This window comes from Dama dama, chromosome 15, assembly GCF_033118175.1.
Source record: "Dama dama isolate Ldn47 chromosome 15, ASM3311817v1, whole genome shotgun sequence".
NCBI classification, from domain to species: Eukaryota; Metazoa; Chordata; class Mammalia; order Artiodactyla; family Cervidae; genus Dama; species Dama dama.
Genome location: NC_083695.1, coordinates 11,985,907 through 12,005,923, shown reverse-complemented (window position 1 = coordinate 12,005,923; position 20,017 = coordinate 11,985,907). Strand labels below are relative to the sequence as shown.

Here is a 20,017-nt window from a genome sequence, read left to right as displayed (position 1 = left end):
CTGGCCTGAAGCTCTGGCTGTTGCTTGAAGCCCTGGCAGAAACTCTAGCTCCATGAGGATTATGCTTTAACGGGTCCTGCCCATTTCAGCATCCTCACCCATCACCTTTCACAGAGCAGTGACAACTTGAGAATGGCCAGCTGAAGTGAAGGCTATTTTCACTCCTGTTTCACTGTTTTACGGCATCTTTCTTTATCCACAGAGGAGTCCTCAGGTCTCGAGTATAGCCAGATGTTGCCTATGACCCTATCCAGCTCAGCCCAGTTCTCACCTGCACCCTTTCTCACTGGCTGTCAGTCCATGGAAACTTTGGCCCTCAGGAAACATTTGACAATATCCAGAAACATTCTGGATGTCACAGCTGTAGGGCAGTGCTCCTGGCACCCAGTGGGTACAGGCCAGGCAGGAACGCCCAGGACAGTCCCCCACAACAAAGAACCACACAACCTAAAATGTGAATAATGCTGCTGCTGAGAAACCTTGACCATTATGATTAAAGATACAGATTTTAAGTTCTAGACACTAGTTCATTATCTTGGATCCAGTGTTAATGACTCATGAGATTTAGGTGGAAACAACTCTAATGCTGGGATAGTTTCTGCAGAACTCCCAGTGGACTCTCCAGAAGGATTGATATGTTCAAGTTAATGTCCAAACAGGCTCATATACTGTATGTTGCAGATGGGCATCGTGAAGAGCCTTCAGCTGCAGGGCACTGTTGTACATGGAGCCCTCAGAGAACATATGCGAACAGCTGTGATTTGCAGGCTGGGTTTCCCATGCCTACTAATTAGTAATGGAGATTCTTAGAGAGTGTGTGCTTGGTTATCTAAGTCAGTATCCTGGCTCAGAGAGTGTCTCCACTGTGGGGGAGGCAGCATGCTTCATACATGATTCATTCCTTTGTGGGATCCCACAACCATGCACTGGTTGCATGGTTGATCCCATCACTCCTGACCAGTAAAGGAGCTGGAAGTATAAACAGTAATGCATGCAAGAGGGGATGGTCCTTGGTATCAGCATCCTACTGTTGATAATAAGCTCTTATTGATCATTGTCCAAAAGCAACTCCTTACAACTAATCTTTGAGTTCTTTAAACACAAGATATATTTTCTTCAGGTGAAAATTACTAAGTGTATTTTTTCTGTGGGATGAATAAAAGATCCTTTTCATTGATCTATTTCTCAGAATTCGTTCAGATTAAGGCTTTTTTTTGTATTTGATTTCAATTTTCTCAGCTTTATTGAGGTGTAATCGACACAATTTTTAAGTATTTAAGAGGTCAAAAATATTAAAATTATAAAAACAAAATCTTATATCCAACTTGAAAGAAAATACATAAAATGTACATCATGATGATTTGATAAACACTGTGAAAGGTAGATTAAGGCTTTTGGTTTGAGGATTTCAGCTTCCTTTTTCTTTTTTTTTTAAAGAAGGTTTAAATATAATTTTCAAAAACGGGAGAAATAAGAATTTGTGAACTCTTAAAGGTGTGGTTTTGAAAGAGTAATGTTTTATGGGTGGAAGTTAGAGTAGTCTTATTATGTTAAGTATCAGGAAATATAGTAGTTTGTGTACATGAGAGTATTGTAGATATCTATATTATTCAAGGGCATCTGAGAATTTTAAGTTACACAAATATTGAAACCACTATATAAAATATTAACACTTCATAAATAATCTTTCAGTGAACATATTGTTTTTTAAAAAAGCACCAGCTCTGAGCAACTAGAAGTGAGACAGAAAGGATACCTTACATCTCTCTGCTGGTTTGTGCATTACTGAGTGCTTTCCATTCCACCAGCTCAGCTCATTCCCATGGTTGCCTGTACAAGATATAGTATTAAAACCCTTTCATTTAAGAGGAAACAGGCCAGAAAGGAGTTTAGAAAGAGGATGAGACAGGTGGGAACAGACATTTAGCATCTCATGCGACACTGAAGGGCTTTCCAGGTGGCTCTAGTAGTAAAGAACCCGCCTGCCAATTCAGGACACCTAAGAGATGTGGGTTTGATCCCTGGATTCGGAAGATCCCCTGGAGGAGGGCATGGTAATCCACTTCAGTATTCTTGTCTGGAGAATCCCATGGACAGAGGAGCCTGGTGGCTACAGTCCACAGGTTCACAAAGAGTCAGACACGACTGAAGTGACTTAGCACGCACATGACACTGAAGGAGCATACCTCCCTCCTGCCACCCACCTCTCCAGGAAACAGAGTCTGTTTCAAAAAAAAAAAAAAAAAACTATTACTAAATGCAAAAAAAAAAAAAAAAAATGTGTAACTGGACTCATCTTCTTAAAGACCAGCTCAAAGGTTGTATTAGAATGGACTGATCTCTTCAAAGTCTTCAGTTGACCCCACAGCTCAAAGGTTGTATTAGAATGGACTGATCTCTTCAAAGTCTTCAGTTGACCCCACAGTAAAAATACCACGAATGTGTAAGTCTTGAACTACCCCCACCTCACCCTCCTGAGGTCGGTGACCAGCTATTTTCCAAGGTTTAAATTGGTGTATGGTTTCCCTGGTGGCTCAGATGGTAAAGAATCTGCTTGCAATGTGGGAGACCTTGGTTCAGTCCCTGGATCAAGAAGATCCCCTGGAGAAGGGAATGGCAACCCACTCCAGTATTCTTGCCTGGGAAATACCTGGGACAGAGGAGCCTGGTGGGCTACAGTCCATGGGGTCACAAAAGAGTCAGATATGACCTAGCAACTCAACACCAACAATAGCACCTACCTCATCCTCTTTCATGCCCTGAGAGAGAATAAAATGTGTCAACTCATGTCAAGCACTTAGCACTGTTCCCAGAACCTATGGAGCGCATCATCAATGTTCACTATGATCATATTCTCATTTTCTCTGAACTGGAATGTCCAGGCAATATAGGCATCAGATATAAACAAAGGATGCTTATCTTGTAGAATCTCAAATAATCTTGGAGAGCAATCACATGATGAAAGAATCTCAGGGATGTGGTTTCAACTAAGTGCCAGCTATATTGAGAAATAATAATTACCAAGTGAGAAGTAGTTAAAAGGCAAGATTTGATGAAAGGCTTTTTAAAAATATGTTTGGCTTCATAACGTTTTAGTACTTCTGGGCCTCTATATCAATGGGATCAACTGTTATTATCTGGTGAAAGATGCTTCTGGAGGCCACTGGACCGGGAGCAGGCTGGCTGTGGAAAAAATGACCTCCTGGCAACTGCTCAGAATAAAAATAGATTTCCAGAACTGGCTCCCAGTGATACTAAGCTGGCGTGTGTGAGATGGGGTCTGGGGTCTATATTCTGACCAAGATCCCCAAATGATTCTGGGGCACAGGGAGGTCTGAGACTCAGGGAACCAGAACCTGGATGCTTCCTCAAGACATCCAGAAGTTTCAGAGAAGCAATAGAGTGGGAGCTTGGCGCAGAACCTGTGGCCCAGACTCGGGTAAGAGAAGGCTTTCCCACACAGGGGATTCTTAATGGCTCTTTTCCATTCTTTTCCTGATTTCAGTGAGCATGTTTATGACTGTTACTTTAAACTCTATTTGCTGCATTGATTATCTCTGTTTCATTTAATTCATTTCCTGGGGTTTTGTCTTCTTTCACTTGGAAGATATTCCTTTGTCTAATTTTTGCCTATTGGGTTTTTTTGGGGGGGGTTAAATGATTTTTTTTTAATTTGAGTATAATTAATTTACAATGTTAGTTTCAAGTGTACAGAAAAATGATTCAACTATATATATATGTGTGTGTGTGTGTGTGTGTGTGTGTGTGTGTTTGCGTGCGCTCAGTCATATCCAACTCTTTGCAGCTCCATGGACTGTAGCCCACCAGGCTCCTCTGTCAGTGGGATTCTCCAGGCAAGAATATGGAGTGGGTTGCCACTTGTAGCTCCACGGGATCTTCCCAGCTCAGGGATCAAACCCCCGTCTCTTGTGTCTCCTGCATTGGCAGGCAGGTTCTTTACCACTGCACCACCTGGGAAGCCCATATATGTGTGTGTGCATATATATTCTCTTTCAGATTCTTTTCCATTATATTCAACTCTCTCTGCTTGTTTCTATGTATTAGGTATATCAGCTAGTCTCTTGACCTTGAAAATGTGACCTTATGCAGCAGGTGTCCAGTGAGCCCAATGGCACAGCTCCCTCAGGTCACCAGAGCAGAGTACCCTGTGGGCTGAATGCACCTCCTGTTGTGGTTGGTTCATGATTGCTATGGGTGTCTGATGGGTGGTGCTTGGCCCCAGGTGGCCGTTTTGAGGCCTGGTTGTTACTTCTCTGCGCATGGTGATGTACAGGGCAAGACTCCCAGGATGGGAGCTGCTTTGAGGAGGCTGTTGGCAGGTTTGGCAAGGCTGGTCTTCAGAGGACTCCAGGATAGGGTGCATGGTGTTAGCTAAGTAGCAGAGAATGACAGAAATGACATTAACCAGCACCTGGTGAGCAATGTGGAAGGAGAGGGGGAAAAAGGTACGTGCCAACACTTCTGTCCCCTGAGAAAGTCCCACCAGATCCCTTCCACTCAGCATATGTCCTAAACTTAATCAGTGAATCTTCTTGTATGATCCAGGTGTTCTCCAAGCTGCTGCCTCTGTGCTGGGACTCAGAGCAAAGTGAGTGTGTGCACAAGCATGAAAAAGAGGTGACTCTTGGTTTCCCACAACTCTCGGGCTCTCCTGAATGTAAAATCTTGATGCTGATTTTTGAATTTCCAACTTGGAGGAGGTCACCATTAACCCCACCATAGAGCCGCCAGAACTTACACAGGACTGAGGAAACAGACTCTTGGAGGGCACAAACAAAACCTGTGCACACCAGGACCCAGGAGCAGTGACCCCACAAGAGACTGACCTAGACTTGCCCATGAGTGTCCAGGAGTGTCTGGCAGAGGCGTGGGTCAGCGGTGGCCTGCTGCAGGGTTGGGGACACTGAGTGTAGCAGTGCATGCATGGGACCTTTTGAAGGAGGTTGCCATTATCTTCATCACCTCCTCCATAGTTTGGTCCCAGGTCAATAACAGGGAGGGAACACAGCCCCACCCATCAACAGAAAATTTGACTAAAGATTTACTGAGCATGGCCCTGCCCATTAGAACAAGACCCAGTTTCCCCCTCAGTTAGTCTCTCCCATCAGGAAGCTTCCAAAAACCTCTTATCCTTCTCCATCAGAGGGCAGACAGACTGAAAACCACAAGCACAGAAAACTAACCAATCTGATTACATGGACCACAGCCTTGTCTGACTCAGTGAAACTATGAGCCATGCCATGTAGGGCCACCCAAGATGGACGGGTCATGGTGGAGACTTCTGACAAAACTGGAGAAAGGAATGGCAAACCACTTCAGTATTCTTGCCTTGAGAACCCCATGAACAGTATGAAAAGGCAAAATGATAGGATACTGAAAGAGGAACTCCCCAGGTCAGTAGGTGCCCAATATGCTTCTGGAGAAGAGTGGAGAAATAACTCCAGAAAGAGTGAAGAGACAGAGTCAAAGCAAAAACAACACCCAGTTGTAGATGGGACTGGTGATGGAAGTAAAGTCCGATGCTGTAAAGAACAATATTGCATAGGAACCTGGAATGTTAGGTACATGAATCAAGGCAAATTGGAAGTGGCCAAACAGCAGATGGCAAGAGTGAACATTGACATTTTAGGAATCAGCGAACTAAATGGACCGGAATGGGTGAATTTAACTCAGATGACCATTGTATCTACTACTGTGGGCAGGAATCCCTTAGAAGAAATGGAGTAGCCATCATAGTCAACAAAAGAGTCAAATGCAGTACTTGGATGCAGTCTCAAAAACAGATTGATCGCTGTTTGATTCCAAGGCAAACAATTCAATATCACAGTAATCCAGTCTATGCCCCGACCAGTAACAATGAAGAAGCAGAAGTTGAACGGTTCTATGAAGACCTACAAGACCTTTTAGAACTAACACCTAAAAAAGATGTCCTTTTCATTATAGGGGACTGGAATGTAAAAGTAGGAAGTCAAGAAACACCTGGAGTAACAGGCAAATTTGGCCTTGGAGTACAGGATGAAGCAGGGCAAAGGCTAACAGAGCTTTGCCAAGAGAACGCACTGGTCATAGCAAACACCCTCTTCCAACAACAGAAGAGAAGACTCTACACATGGACATCATCAGATGGTCGATACCAAAAAAAGACTGATTATATATTCTTTGTAGCTAAAGATGGAGAAGCTCTATACAGTCAGCAAAAACAAGACCGGGAGCTGACTGTGGCTCAGATCATAAACTCCTTATTGCCAAATTCAGACTTAAATTGAAGAAAGTGGGGAAAACCACTAGACCATTCAGGTCTGACCTAAATCAAATCCCTTATGATTATACAGTGGAAGTGAGAAATAGATTTAAGGGACTAGATCTGATAGACAGAGAGCCTGATAAACTATGGACGGAGGTTCCTGACATTGTACAGGAGACAGGGATCAAGACCATCCCCAAGAAAAAGAAATGCAAACAAGTAAAATGGCTGTCTGAGGAGGCCTTACAAATAGCTGTGAAAAGAAGAGAAGTGAATGGCAAAGGAGAAAAGGAAAGATACACCGATTTGAAGGCAGAATTCCAAAGAATAGCAAGGAGAGATAAGAAAGCCTTCCTCAGAAATCAATGCAAAGAAATAGAGAAATAGAGGAAAACAACAGAATGGGAAAGACTAGAGATCTCTTCAAGAAAATTAGAGATACCAAGGGAACATTTCATGCAAAGATGAGCACAATAAAGGACAGAAATGATATGTACCAAACAGAAGCAGAAGATATTAAGAAGAGGTGGCAAGAATACACAGAAGAACTATACAAAAAAGATCTTCATGACACAGATAATCACGATGGTGTGATCACTCACCTACAGCCAGACATCCTGGAACACAAAGTCAACAGGGCCTTAGGAAGCATCACTACGAACAAAGCTAGTGGAAGTGATGGAATTCCAGTTGAGCTATTTCAAATCCTGAAAGATGATGCTGTGAAAGTGCTGCACTCAATATATCAGCAAATTTGGAAAACTCAGCAGTAGCCACAGGACTGGAAAAGGTCATTTTTCATTCCAATCCCTAAGAAAGGCAATGCCAAAGAATGCTCAAACTACCACACAATTGCACTCATCTCAATGCTAGTAAAGTAATGCTCAAAATTCTCCAAGCCAGGCTTCAACAATACATGAACCGTGAACTTCCAGATGTTCAAGCTGGTTTTAGAAAAGGCAGAGGAGCCAGAGATCAAATTGCCAACATCCATTGGATCATTGAAAAAGCAAGACAGTTCCTGAAAAACATCTACTTTTTCTTTATTGCCTATGCCAAAGCCTTTGACTATGTGGATCACCACAAACTGTGGAAAATTCTTAAAAAGATGGGAATACCAGACCACCTGACCTGCCTGCCTCCTGAGAAATCTGTATGCAGGTCAAGAAGCAACAGTTAGAACTGAACATGGAACAACAGATTGGTTCCAAATTGGGAAAGGAGTATGTCAAGGCTGTATAGTGTCACCCTGCTTATTTAACTTATATGCAGAGTACATCATGAGAAATGCTGGACTGGATGAAGCACAAGCTGGCATCAAGATTGCTGGGAGAAATAACAACAACCTCAGATATGCACATGACACCACCCTTATGGCAGAAAGTGAAGAGGAACTAAAGAGCTTCTTGATGAAAGTGAAAGAGGAGAGTGAAAAAGTTGGCTTAAAACTCAACATTCAGAAAACTAAGATCATGGCATCTGATCCCATCACTTCATGGCAAATAGACAGAGAAACAATGGAAATAGTGACAGACTTTATTTTTTTGAGCTCCAAAATCACTGCAGATGGTCACTCCTGCCATGAAATTAAAAGACGCTTGCTCCTTGGAAGAAAAGTTATGACCAACCTAGACAGCACATTCAAAAGCAGAGATATTACTTTGCCAACAAAGGTCCGTCTAGTGAAAGCTATGATTTTTCCAGTTGTCATGTATGGATGTGAGAGTTGGACTGTAAAGAAAGCTGAATGCCCGATGAATCAATGCTTTTGAACTGTGGTGCTGGAGAAGACTCTTGAGAGTCCCTTGGACAGCAAGGATATCCAACCAGTCCATCCTAAAGGAAATCAGTCCTGAATATTCATTGGAAGCTCTGATGCTGAAGCTGAAACTGCAATACTTTGGCCACCTGATGCAAAGAACTGATTCATTGGAAAAGACCCTGATGCTGGGCATGATTGAAGGTGGGAGGAGAAGGGGACGACAGAAGATAAAATGGTTGGATGGCATCACTGACTCAATGGACATGAGTTTGAGTAAATTCTGAGTTGAGCTGGTGATGGACAGGGAAGCCTGGCGTGGTGCAGTCCATGGGGTCACAAAGAGTTTGACACGACTGAATGACTGAACTGAACTGAATTCCAGTCTGTCAGACAAACCTCAGTCTTGTCTGCAAGATGATCCAATATGACATCTGGCCCTAATGTGGGGACACATATCCAGTAGAAGATGGAGAAGGGAAACTGAGATGATGTATAGGATTCCTGAAAAACACTGCTTTCCTCAGTCCACTCTGGGTGGGAGGGGTGGGGATATGGTTGATGTGACCTCAGACTGGGACAGTGACCTCTTGACACAAGGTCATCTTTCAGGGCTCTCAGCCTCTAGCCCAGAACATCATCATTATTTGTCTGTCATTTTTCAAGCTCACATTTATCTTGACATGTTCTATCCTCTTTGTTGTTGTTCAGTTGCTCAGCCATGTCTGACTCTTTGTGACCCCATGGACTGCAGCACACCAGGTTTCCCTGTCCTTCACTGTTTCCTGGAGTTTACTTAAACTCAAGTCCACTGAGTCGATGATGCCATCCAATGATCACATCCTCTGTTGCCCCCTTTTCCTCCTGCCCTCTATCCTCTTAGAAGCCTATGTACTCCAAGAGCTAGTAAAATTTCTCCTTCAAGCAAACATGATGCTGCTGTAAAGTGCAGCCACCTTCTCACTTTTATCTCTATTAAACAGACATCAACTAGGATCTACTCATCCCCTCTCGTTTACTAGAAGGCAGTCACCAAGCCATCTTTTAGCCCCTGGGGTCAGTGAATCTATTTTGACTTCCTCCTAAAACATGCCTTTATATATGTATGCTTTTATTCAGTAGGAGACACAGTTCTACAAAGGAGAAAGGCCCCAAACTCCAAATTAAAACCATTATCAGCTTTTGCTTGTCACATCCTTATTAACTCATTCTATTTCCCTAACATATGGATATTTTACTTGAAGATATTTTATATACTGTATTCTTTTGCTCACTTGCATTCGGTTTAAGCTGATTCTTAACTTACTCTTTCTCTCTAACTTTGTATGCACATGCTTTTATTCCTTAAGGATAGCCTATCAAAGCTATGTCACTGTTGTGAAGTTAAAATATGTCCCCAATAAATCCATCAAATGAGCAGAGCTTGTGACTTCTGCTAGGCTGCTGTGTAAGACTTACCTGGGGAATCAGTGTTCAAAAATCATCTTTTACTCCTTAACATTAAATATGTGAGAATGATATTGTTTGTTTGGTCTCAGAGAGTACACCTAAGAGTATACTCCTGAGTTGAAATTTTATGAGGATAAAGTACGTGCACACACACACACAGATCATGAGACACTCCTACTTTGAATATATAATGAAGCTATACTGAATGAAATATTGGCAAAGTGAATTCATCATTGCGTGAAAATAATGCATCATGACCAAAAAGAGCTTATCTCAGAATTATAAGGATGTTTTAAGGAAGAAATTTGTTAATATTACCAATTACATTAATATTAGGTTGGCTGAAAAGTTTATTCAGTTAGTGAATATATTGTTCAATAAAGCTCTTGGTGAAAATGAAAAATGTGTCTTGGTACTTAAATCTGAATAAACTTTTTGGCCATCTAATAGATTTAAGAAGAATAATTTCATCTGAATGTAAGCCCTCAAACTTTCAAAGAATTCATCATCCTTTCCTGACAAAAAGCCTTTGCAATCGAGGAAGAGACAGAAACTCCTAACCTGATAAAAATGGTCTAATAGAAGCCTAAAACAAAGCTTGTTTTTTAATGCTAAAATTTGACATTTACGCCCATGAATGTCTGGATTAATGTTGAGGATGCTGTGCTGAACAGAATAATGGCCCCTCAAACATGTCCATGTCCTACTCTCTGGAACCTGTGGATATATTATCTTACAGGACACAAGGAATTTTCCAGATGTGATTAAATTGAGCATTTTAATTTAACGGGGGAGATTTTCCTGGAGTATCTGGGAGGACCCAGTGTAATCGTAAGGACCCTCATATGTAAAAGGAAGAAGGAGGTGAGATAGGTTTTGTTGGAGAGAGAGACTGGAAGATGCCACACAGATGGCTGGGCAGATGGAGGAAGGTGTGGTAAGGAGGTAGGCAGCCTGTTGAGCAGGGGACGGATTCTTCCCGCAGAGCCTCCAGAAGGCACGAAGCCCTGCTGACACCTGGGTTTTAGCCTAGTGACACCTGTTTTGGACTTTCAACCTCCAGAACTGTAAGATCAGTAGTTTATGTTGCTGTAAGCCACCAAGTGTGTGGTAAGTTGTTATAGCAGCAACTGGAGACTAACACAGATGCCCACCTCCACTTGGCAGTCATAGCCAGTGTAACAAGAATTGAATTATGTCTATCAGAAAAGAAAAAGCAAAACTGTCATTATTTGCAGATATGTCTGTCCAGCAGAAAATCAAATATGATTAATAGAAATAATATTTTTTAAAGATTTTTTAAAATGTGGTTCATTTTTAAAGTTTTTATTGAATTTATTACAATATTGTTTCTGTTTCATGTTTTGGTCTTTTGGCTGTGAAGTATGTGGGATCTTAGTTCTCCAACCAGGGATGGAATCTGCACCCTCTGAATTTTAAGGCAACGTCTTAACCACTGGACCATCAGGAAAGTGCCATTGAAATAATAGGCTTAGAGTTCAGTAAGAGGTGCCCAGAATGAGACCAATATGAAAAAAGAAATAACTTTCCTGTAAACCAGCAATAGCCATTAGAAAATGTGATAGGGACAAAAAGGGTCTATTCATGACCACAATAAAACTATAAAATATCTAGAATAAAATCTTTTAAGTATTACAAATCTCCATAAAATGATAAACTGCTACTGAGAGACATTAAAAAAACTGAATGATTCCAGAGAGAGTATATTAATGACTAATGTCCATTTACTTCTTAAGCTAATCTGTAAATTTAATACAATCTAAATCAAAATTCCACCTGAGGTTTTTATAAAATGTGAGGTCTAATTTCACCTGAGAAGGGATGTCCCTGGTGGTCCAGTGGTTAAGACTCTGCACGCCCCATGCAGGGGGCCCAGGTTTGATTCCTGGTTATGAAACTAGATCCTGCATGCCACAACTAAGACCCAGCACAGCTAAATAAATACATAAATAAATATTTTAAAATAAAATAAATGTCACCTGAGGAGAGAATGAGGCATAGCAGCCCCACCATAAAGACAAGAGCACCTTGATAGAAAACATTTAACACATATTAATATCTTAATATGAGAATAGCTTCTAAAAACCAGTAAGTACCTCATAGAAATTAAAGAGCCTCTTGATGAAGGTGAAAGAGTAGAGTGAAAAAGCCAGCTTAAAACTCAATATTAAAAAAACTAAGATCATGGCATCTGGTCCCATTACTTCTGACAAACAGAAGGGGAAAAGGTGGAAGTAGTGACCAATTTCCTCTTCTTGGGTTCTAAAATCACTGCGGATAGTGACTGTGAAATTAGAAGACGATTGTTTCTTGGCAGGAAAGCTATGACAAACCTAGACAGGATGTTAAAAAGCAAAGACATCACTTTGCCGACAAAGGTCCATACAGGCAAGGCTATAGATTTTCCAGTAGTCATGAACAGATGTGAGAGTTGGACCATAAAGGCGGCTGAGTGCCAAAGAATTGATGCTTTTGAACTGTGGTGCTGGAGAAGACTCTTGAGAGTCCCTTGGACAGCTCAGAGATCAAACCAGCCAATCGTAAAGGAAATTAACCTTGAATACTCGTTGAAAGGACGGATGCTGAAGCTGAAGCTCCAATTCTTTGGCCACCTGATGCAAAGAGCTGACTCACTGGAAAAGGTCCTGATGCTGGGGAAGATTTGAAGGCAGGAGAAGAGGGCAACAGAGGATGAGATGGTTAGAAGACATCACTGATTCAACCGACATGAACTTGGGCAAACTCTGGGAGATGGTGAGGGACAGGCAAACCTGGCATGCTTCAGTCCACGGGGGTCAGAGTCAGACACGACTTGGCGACTGAACAGCAGTAACAACCTCACAGAAGTGGATAAAATGTACACGTGGGCAGGCACCTCACAGGAAAAAAATGACCAATACATCTTTAAAAAGAGTCTTACCTTCACTATTAATGATGGAAATGCAAATTCAGATAAGAATGAGATGATTTTGTTTTTTTTACCCATTAGGCTAGACAAATTAAAAAAGATTAACTATCCAGTGTTAGTCAAGTTATGGCAAAATATTCATGGTGAGGATGGAAACTGGGGCAGTTGTAGAAAGCAGTTTGACTATATCTATAGAAATTTATGTTTAAAATATTTTTTGAGCTCTGAAACCATTTTTCACAAGCAAAACCATTTCTTGAATGAGCTCTAGCTCAGGAAAAAGTAGATCACAGCTGTTTGGTTGGAATGGAGGTGGGGACCCTGCTCCAAGCTCCCCCTCATTCTGTGTCCCTCCGCACTCCCCACAATACCTCCACATAAATCAGAACCTCGTGGACTTAGACTCCAACCCCCAGCCCAGGGCAGTGTCTAACATATATCTTTAGTACATCAAGGACCAAAATGAAAATGCACTGTAGGATTTTATTACAGTATGGAACTGCTCAGTGGAGTGAATCAGCCTCAGATAATCAAATCTTTCTCTAGAATACCAAGAGTATTACTCCCAGACTTATCTCATCACTGTGTTTGGAACAAGCAAAACTGACATGGAGTATGAGAAGCTTTTTGAAACAAAGAAAAAGTCCATCAAAACAAGGTTGACAAAGCAGCTGCTAGGCATGGTGCTTAATCAAGGAAAAAATAAATAAAGCAGACCAAGCAAGAAACACCTGGATCAGAAATATTGGAACAAGCTACACAAACAAGATTGAAGAAGTCTGAAAATATGTTGGATGGGAATGGAAAAAGTAAAATCGCTGAAGTGTTGTATTTGCAATTTGTAAAGAAAATTTTAAATTTATTAAAAAAAAACTTTCTATCAATCCAACAAAAGATGCTTGGGTGCTATGACTGTATGAAGACTCATTTTGTGATAATAGAGCCTTGAATCTTCTGAATCCCTTCTCAAAGAGTACTTCCTATTTACAATATTATAGTCGGTTGTTTTACAAAGCTTACGAAGGGGCCTTCTGCTAGACCCTCAATCTTTGAATTCAGTCCCAGATGACCACAAAGGGAATTGCCTGCATCTAGTGTGAAGCTTCCCAGGCGACGCTAGTGGTAAAGAACCCACCTGCCAATGCAGGATACATAAGAGACGCAGGTTCGATCCCTGGGTCAGGAAGATCCCCTGGAGGAAGACATGGTAACCCACTCCAGTATTCTTGCCTGGAGAATCCCATGGACAGAGGATCCTCTTGGGCTACAGTTCATAGGGCTGGATATGATGGGAGCAACTTAGTACAGAACACAGTATGAGGCTGAGTCAGGTAGGAGGGAAGAGAGGGGGTAGAAGCAGGCCAGTTCTCCCCAGAGTATTTTCTAGAACAGGCCAACACTATAATCAGTGAGCACTTCTCCCCTATGAAGAAAACCATAAAATTCTGAGGTGTGGGTGCTGAAAGAATAGCTGTCATGAATCCTAACCACCTCAGTTCTCACCTTTTCCTCTCCAGAGAAGGATGAGGGCCTGCCAACCACACCACTTCACCCCTTACCAGTGCACACACGTCTGGGATGATATCTGCCCATGGCTCGCCACTGGGGATGACTCAGCTATCCCCTGCGGGAAGGGCATTCAGAAGTCCCCTCAGAATTGTTTATCCAATGGCCCTTTATTGTGAGCGTTGTTAAATAAGCACATAAGTGGATTTTGCCCTTAAGAAGCTTGTCATACCTAATAACCTCCAAACGCACTCAAGTAGAGTATCAAAAGGACCCCTTTGCAGAACACAGGTTCAACAATACAACTCAGAAATCTTGAAGAAAGCCCAAGTAAAGGAGAAACCATTACATAGAAGAGCACTTTCTTTTTAAGCTCCCTGGATCTACATGATTCTCAGCTTTGGCTGCACGCTGATGCACCCAGGGGACCATAAAATGTCCTGTTGCATGGTCCACCCGCAGGGGTCCTGACATGATGGCTCTGCCCTGCGGTAGGGCTTGGGCACGGGGATATTTACAAGACCCTCAGGAGACTAATGTGCACCAATCAAGATGCCTTTAATGGACAGGCAGAATCCAGAACATCTGGCCCACAATGCTAAATACCAAAGGGGCAGTCTGTGAAATGGCCACCGACTGGGGCGATGAGAAGGTAACTGATGAAATTCACAAGAGCTGTTTCCCTGGAGAAGGAAATGGGGGTGGGGGGTGGGGGCGGGCAATGAGTACAACTTCATTTATGATTCAAGTTCAAGGACTTGTTTGTGAAGGCAAGACCTGAGGGGTAGAGGGTGAAGGAGGGTAAACAGGCCAGGAGAGAATTGAAAATTAAACTCAAAATAGTTTTGTTGTTTAAGAAGAGAAACCTGGGCTACTAACATACAATGGGGCAAAATCCAGCAGAAAGAGAGTTTGAAAAAAACAGGAGAAGCAACATCCAGTCATCAAAGCCCCATAGAGTCAGGGCAGAGTAGGCTCTGGACTAAAGCACAGAAGTAACCATTTCCTTTTCTAGAAAAAAAGAAAAACAGGGGAGGGGAACTAACATTTTTTTGAACATTAATTTGATGAATATCATAGTCACTTCATACGTATGAAATGGAATATCTCCTGCCATAATGGTGTGCAAGAAATGTCATAGCTATCCATGATTCCAGCCCTCCAAATATGAATTTCTGAGCCATGCTGACAAGCAGCGCCACTCCCTACATGAGGAACTTGAGGAAGTCACAGTCATCAGTGGTTACAGCCCTCGCAGGGCTGGTGGTAAAGAATTCACCTGCCAGGGGAGGAGACATAAGAGACACAGGTTTGATTCCTGTGTTGCCAAGATTCCCTCCTTCAGGAGGGGAGCATGGCACCCCACTCTAGTACTCTTGCCTGGAGAATTCCATGGACAGAGGAGCCTGGTGGGCTATAGTCCATGGGCTCACAAAGAGTCAGACACGACTGAAGTGACTTAGCATGCCTGCACCCAAGTGTGAGCTGGTGAGCCCTAAGGGAATTTAAGTAAGAGAAGAATACCTCTGTAAAAATGCAGGATGCTGGCCCCAGACAGCTGAGATGCATATGAAAGAAATGACTTTAATAATCCCAGACTTTTGCATCTTCCCGTACATAGAAGAGCACTAAATTCCTTAATTTGATATCTGGTTTTCCTTACTTAACAATAATCTTTGATGTTCAGGCTACCGCCCCCTTTGCTGCCAACTTGTATATAGCCTGACTCCCTCTTCTGCCTCCTCAGAGCAGCTTCTCAGGGCTACTGAGATGCCATCCCCTGGGCCCAGTGTCCTAAACATTCCCACCAAATAAAACATTTGCTGCTTTCAGGTTGTGACTGATTTTTCAGTTGACATATGCATGATTTCATTTAATCTCCCCCCAAAATTTGCAAAGACTCTTGTAACATAGAACGCCCTATGCTTAGAATTCCAGGGTTTTGACTGTTCCTTATTAATACCATTTCCACATCTAATTCCCCAAAAGATCACCACGATCAAAAAGTCTTCTCACAGGTCCAGCATGATTTATTAGAGAGAGAATGCTCTGGAAGAAGTAGAGGCAGTCCAATTTAAAGAAAATGATGGACAAAGTCTGTCCAGCACATAAAGTGTCAACTGGTGTCTGTGCCAACTGTCTCCCGGGGTACCTGAGGGCCATGTTGTGAGCTGCGGTGCCCAGAGCTCTCCTCCCCAGGATGCAGAGCGCGAAGGACAGAGTCACCAGAGGAGAGTCCTCATCACTTTCTAGGGGCTTCGAGGGCTGAAAGAGCAAAGACGTTCATTCAGCTTTCATGTGGGGTCTGTGCACTTACACAGAACCACAAATGCAGAGGTTTTCCGCGAGGCAGCCACCATGGCCACCTGGGTCCCCCCACAGTGACCCAAAGGATGGTAAACTCTGCTTTTGAGGCAGTTTCTCTGGAGGTTGGACATAAAAACACATTTAAATGGGGAAGTTACTTTAGGAAAATAAAGGGGCTAACATGTGGCTTGTCAGCCTAGTTTCCTGGAATTGTGAATACGCCACCTTGGGTCGGGAAGATGGTCAGAGCTCGCAGTCAAATGAAAGTAAAAGTCACTCAGTCATGTCTGACTCTTTGTGACCCCATCCACTGTAGCCCACCAGGCTCCTCTAGACATGGGGCTCTCCAGGCAAGAATACTGGAGGGGATGACCATCCTCTTCTCCAGGGGCTCTTCCTGACCCAGGGATCAAACCCATGTCTCCTGCATTGCAAACAGATTCTTTACTGTCTGAGCCACCAAATGAATTTGCACCTTAACCTTGTCCAAGGCCCCCCTTAACCCCATCCAATGCCCACCTTAACCCTGTCCAATGCAGGGGGACAGGTAGACCAGCAGAAATAGAAGTATAGGAATCAAGTGCAAATGAGGTTTTTCTGTTCCCTCTCTAACGAGGAGCACACTGAACTGACCATAAGTCCACAATCAATAATTAAATGAAGTGGTTCATCCAAGCTTAAGAAGAGGAGCAGGGGAAGATGCCGAAGGAACTTAAAGTTAAAATATCATTTGCAAGCAAAGCAAGATTATTTCATTTTTATGAGCTAGCTGAGGAAAGAAGAGTGCCCTCATTGTGGGGTTAGCCAGGATCAGCAATAGATTCTTGACTATTTCAGCCACCAGTGGAGGCTCTGCATGGGTTAAGATCTCAGCACACATTCTCCCGGCTGCATCTGGAGGACCGACTCTGCCACCGACTGTCTCCCACCTGCTTTCAGTCACTCATGAAAGGTCAAGGACCTGGGCGAGTGTCATAATTTGGTTTACTAGGTCACACAGCACTCTTGGTCAGCTGCTGAGAAGGCAGTTTTCAACTTGGATCTACCATCTCCCTCAACAACACATCATGAGAAGCTTTCCAAATCCTGAGAAGCAGAGATAACAAACTCCTTCCACTGGCCTCCCTCCCCTTTCTTCTCCTGCCTGCTTGCTTGTCTTCCTTTTACAAGATGTCATTTTCCTTGCTTTCATTTCCAAGAGGCTGTATTCATCTTCAAAAGCATCCTCAGCACGTGAGCAACAATACACACACACACACAGACATAACTATAGAAGTAGCTTGGACCAATCTGATTGCTCAACAGAATGGGCTTGTCCACAATTCAATAGGTTTAGTAAATCCTCTGCATTTAAGCCCATATATACCTGTTCAGAAATCTCAAAAAGAAACTCTAAACAAAGAAGTGTCCAGAGTTCTAAAGCCATGATCGAGGCTTAACACTGTACCAACTCTGAGCACAGTAGAAAGGAAAATGTACTTTCAAGGTGCTTTTCTTGGAGACATCATATATGAATTTTTCAATTTAATTCTGTTTAACTGCTAAATAAGCATTTGTCCGAATAGTAGTGTCCTTTCTCTCCTCTATTTTGTTGTAGTCTACCAGGGCTTCCTTGGTGGCACAAATGGTAAAGAATCTGCCGGCAATGCAAGAGACCCAGGTTTGATCCCTGGGTTGGGAAGATTACCTGGAGAAGGAAATGGCTATCCACTTCAGTATTTTTGCCTGGAGGATCCCATGGACAGAGGAGCCTGGCAGGCTACAGTCCATGGGGTCACAAAGAGTCAGACACGACTGAGTGACTCACACACACAGAGTATAAGAAAGAGATGGTCTTTACAAGGCTCCTTGTTTCTTAACTTACATTCAACTCCTCCAGCCCCACCTCCCTTACCCACCTCTTGCCTTTTCTGGGCACAGTATTGAATCCACTCCAGATAAACGTTGCAGTAGCTGGCTCGCGTGATTCCCTGGAGACATGGGACGTAGTCATCATCAGTGTTCATGTTGAACATCGCAAGGTCACGCTCAATGTAATGCCACTTTGCAAAGGGCTGCAGGGACTTCAGAAGTGATTCGTTTTTGATCCAGGAGGACAGTTTGGGGGATGTCACCATATAGTATATTATACTCTGCAGAGAGAAAGAAAGGTTTTGAGCCCAAAGTCTGAAAGACTTAAAATTTCATCTCCTAAAGTAAATTACTGTCACGAACAAATGACACGTGTAATCCCCACATGCAGTATCATTTGTATTTCCTGCTAGATTTAATGCACCCACTGGAGCCATTCTAAAATGTGAAGCAGAATGCTAGCAGAATCTCAATGCTAGCTAGAACAGAATCTCAGTGGTGAGAAAGAATGGCAGTCAGAGAGAAAGCGTCATCCTTTCTGAGAGATGCACAAAAAAGCACTGTGGTTCCTTTGGGTTTCCCGAAGGCCAGGCTGGGCTGATGCTGCTAGAAGAAATCAGGGCAGGTCCTCGTCCAGGGCCTCAGACCAAGAGTGTGTCATGAGCTAAAGCAACATGGTTCTTATGGAAAGTACTTATGATGTACAATTGTTCACACACACAGACACACACACAGACGTAATCCTGGGTACCCAGACAGTGGACATCTGAGATGTCTTCAAAAATAACCCCGAGTTTCCTCCTCCATCAGACACTCCACTTATGAGTCCAACTGGGGAAAATGCCACCCTTGGGCTTTATGATTCTGAGCTACAGATTTATTGAAAGCCATCTTGTAGTTTTCGAATGAGTTCATCATTCAAGAAGGCTAGCATCCAGCCTGGAGAAGTAAACACACGACAGAGAAAAACACAACCTAACTCTGCCATGGGCATGTCAGGAATAGATGGGAGTATCTGTGGATGAGTCCTTTCCAGCTTCACTCTTCATCATCACAGGAAAAGGCACGTGGCTGGTGTCACTGGGGCTAAGGCAGACCAGGGAACACAGTTAGCATCCTACCTGCGAATTAAGAGTGATGAGAAGGAGGAGGGACAGCCTTCCATGCAAGGAGGCAGTGATATAAAATCAAACATTTCATCGATGGACTCCTCTGATTAACAAAGGCATTCTTACCAGGCGAGAAGACAGAAAGTAACACATGTGGGGTGGATGTGAACAGGGCTTAGGCAATGGGAATCTATAGAGGTGAGTGGGCAGAGGGGCCTTTTCTAGCCCCCCAGCTCTCCTCCTCTTCTTCTCTTTGGTTGGGACGTGAAATCCACACTGCCAAGGTTGGAGGTTGCGAGGTGTGTGATTTCAGGTTACTGTAGCAGTTTGAACAGCTAAGTGGACAGACACATGTGGTCTCTGGATTCGGGCAAAACCACAGCAGATGCCTGACTCAGCTCCTGTCTGCTGTTAGGACTGAGGGCAGCCCGCTCATTGGGGAAGTTTCATCTGTGGCTCATGCTGTGTGGTCCTCCTTCCTTCTTTGGGGCACGATCTCTATTAGGCTCCATCATCCACCTGACCCCCAACTGAGGAAGCAAGAAACACAAAGTTTGCAGCGGAGTTCACATGTTTCCCTGACCTCTGCAACCCTGCTGGCCTTAGAAAACCCCTTCAATGGAAGGAAAGAGGGAGAGAAGGAGGGAAGGAGAAAAGAAACGAGGAAGAGGCCAGGGGAAGCTTAAAGCAGACATGCAAAAGAAAGACGCGCTTAATCATGGCCATTTTTCATCACTGTTTTGAGGTTTAAAATGAGATAATGCATCTGAAGCACTTAGCACCTGGCCTGGCATGTGGGATGTGTGCAAAAGCACAATCATCATCATATCTTTGGCATCTCT

At 43.1% G+C, this 20,017-nt stretch overlaps 1 protein-coding gene across 1 annotated transcript in view; it reads right to left on the bottom strand.

Annotated features, from left to right (window-relative positions):
* The window catches only part of PCNX2 (pecanex 2), a 300,345-nt gene that overhangs the window by 24,045 nt on the left and 256,283 nt on the right, over positions 1-20,017 (bottom strand). The window contains exons 27-28 of the mRNA XM_061162994.1: positions 18,114-18,347; positions 16,061-16,173 (exon numbers count right to left, since the gene is read on the bottom strand). Coding sequence (XP_061018977.1) covers positions 16,061-16,173; positions 18,114-18,347 — 347 coding nt within the window. The remainder of the gene's footprint in view (positions 1-16,060; positions 16,174-18,113; positions 18,348-20,017) is intronic.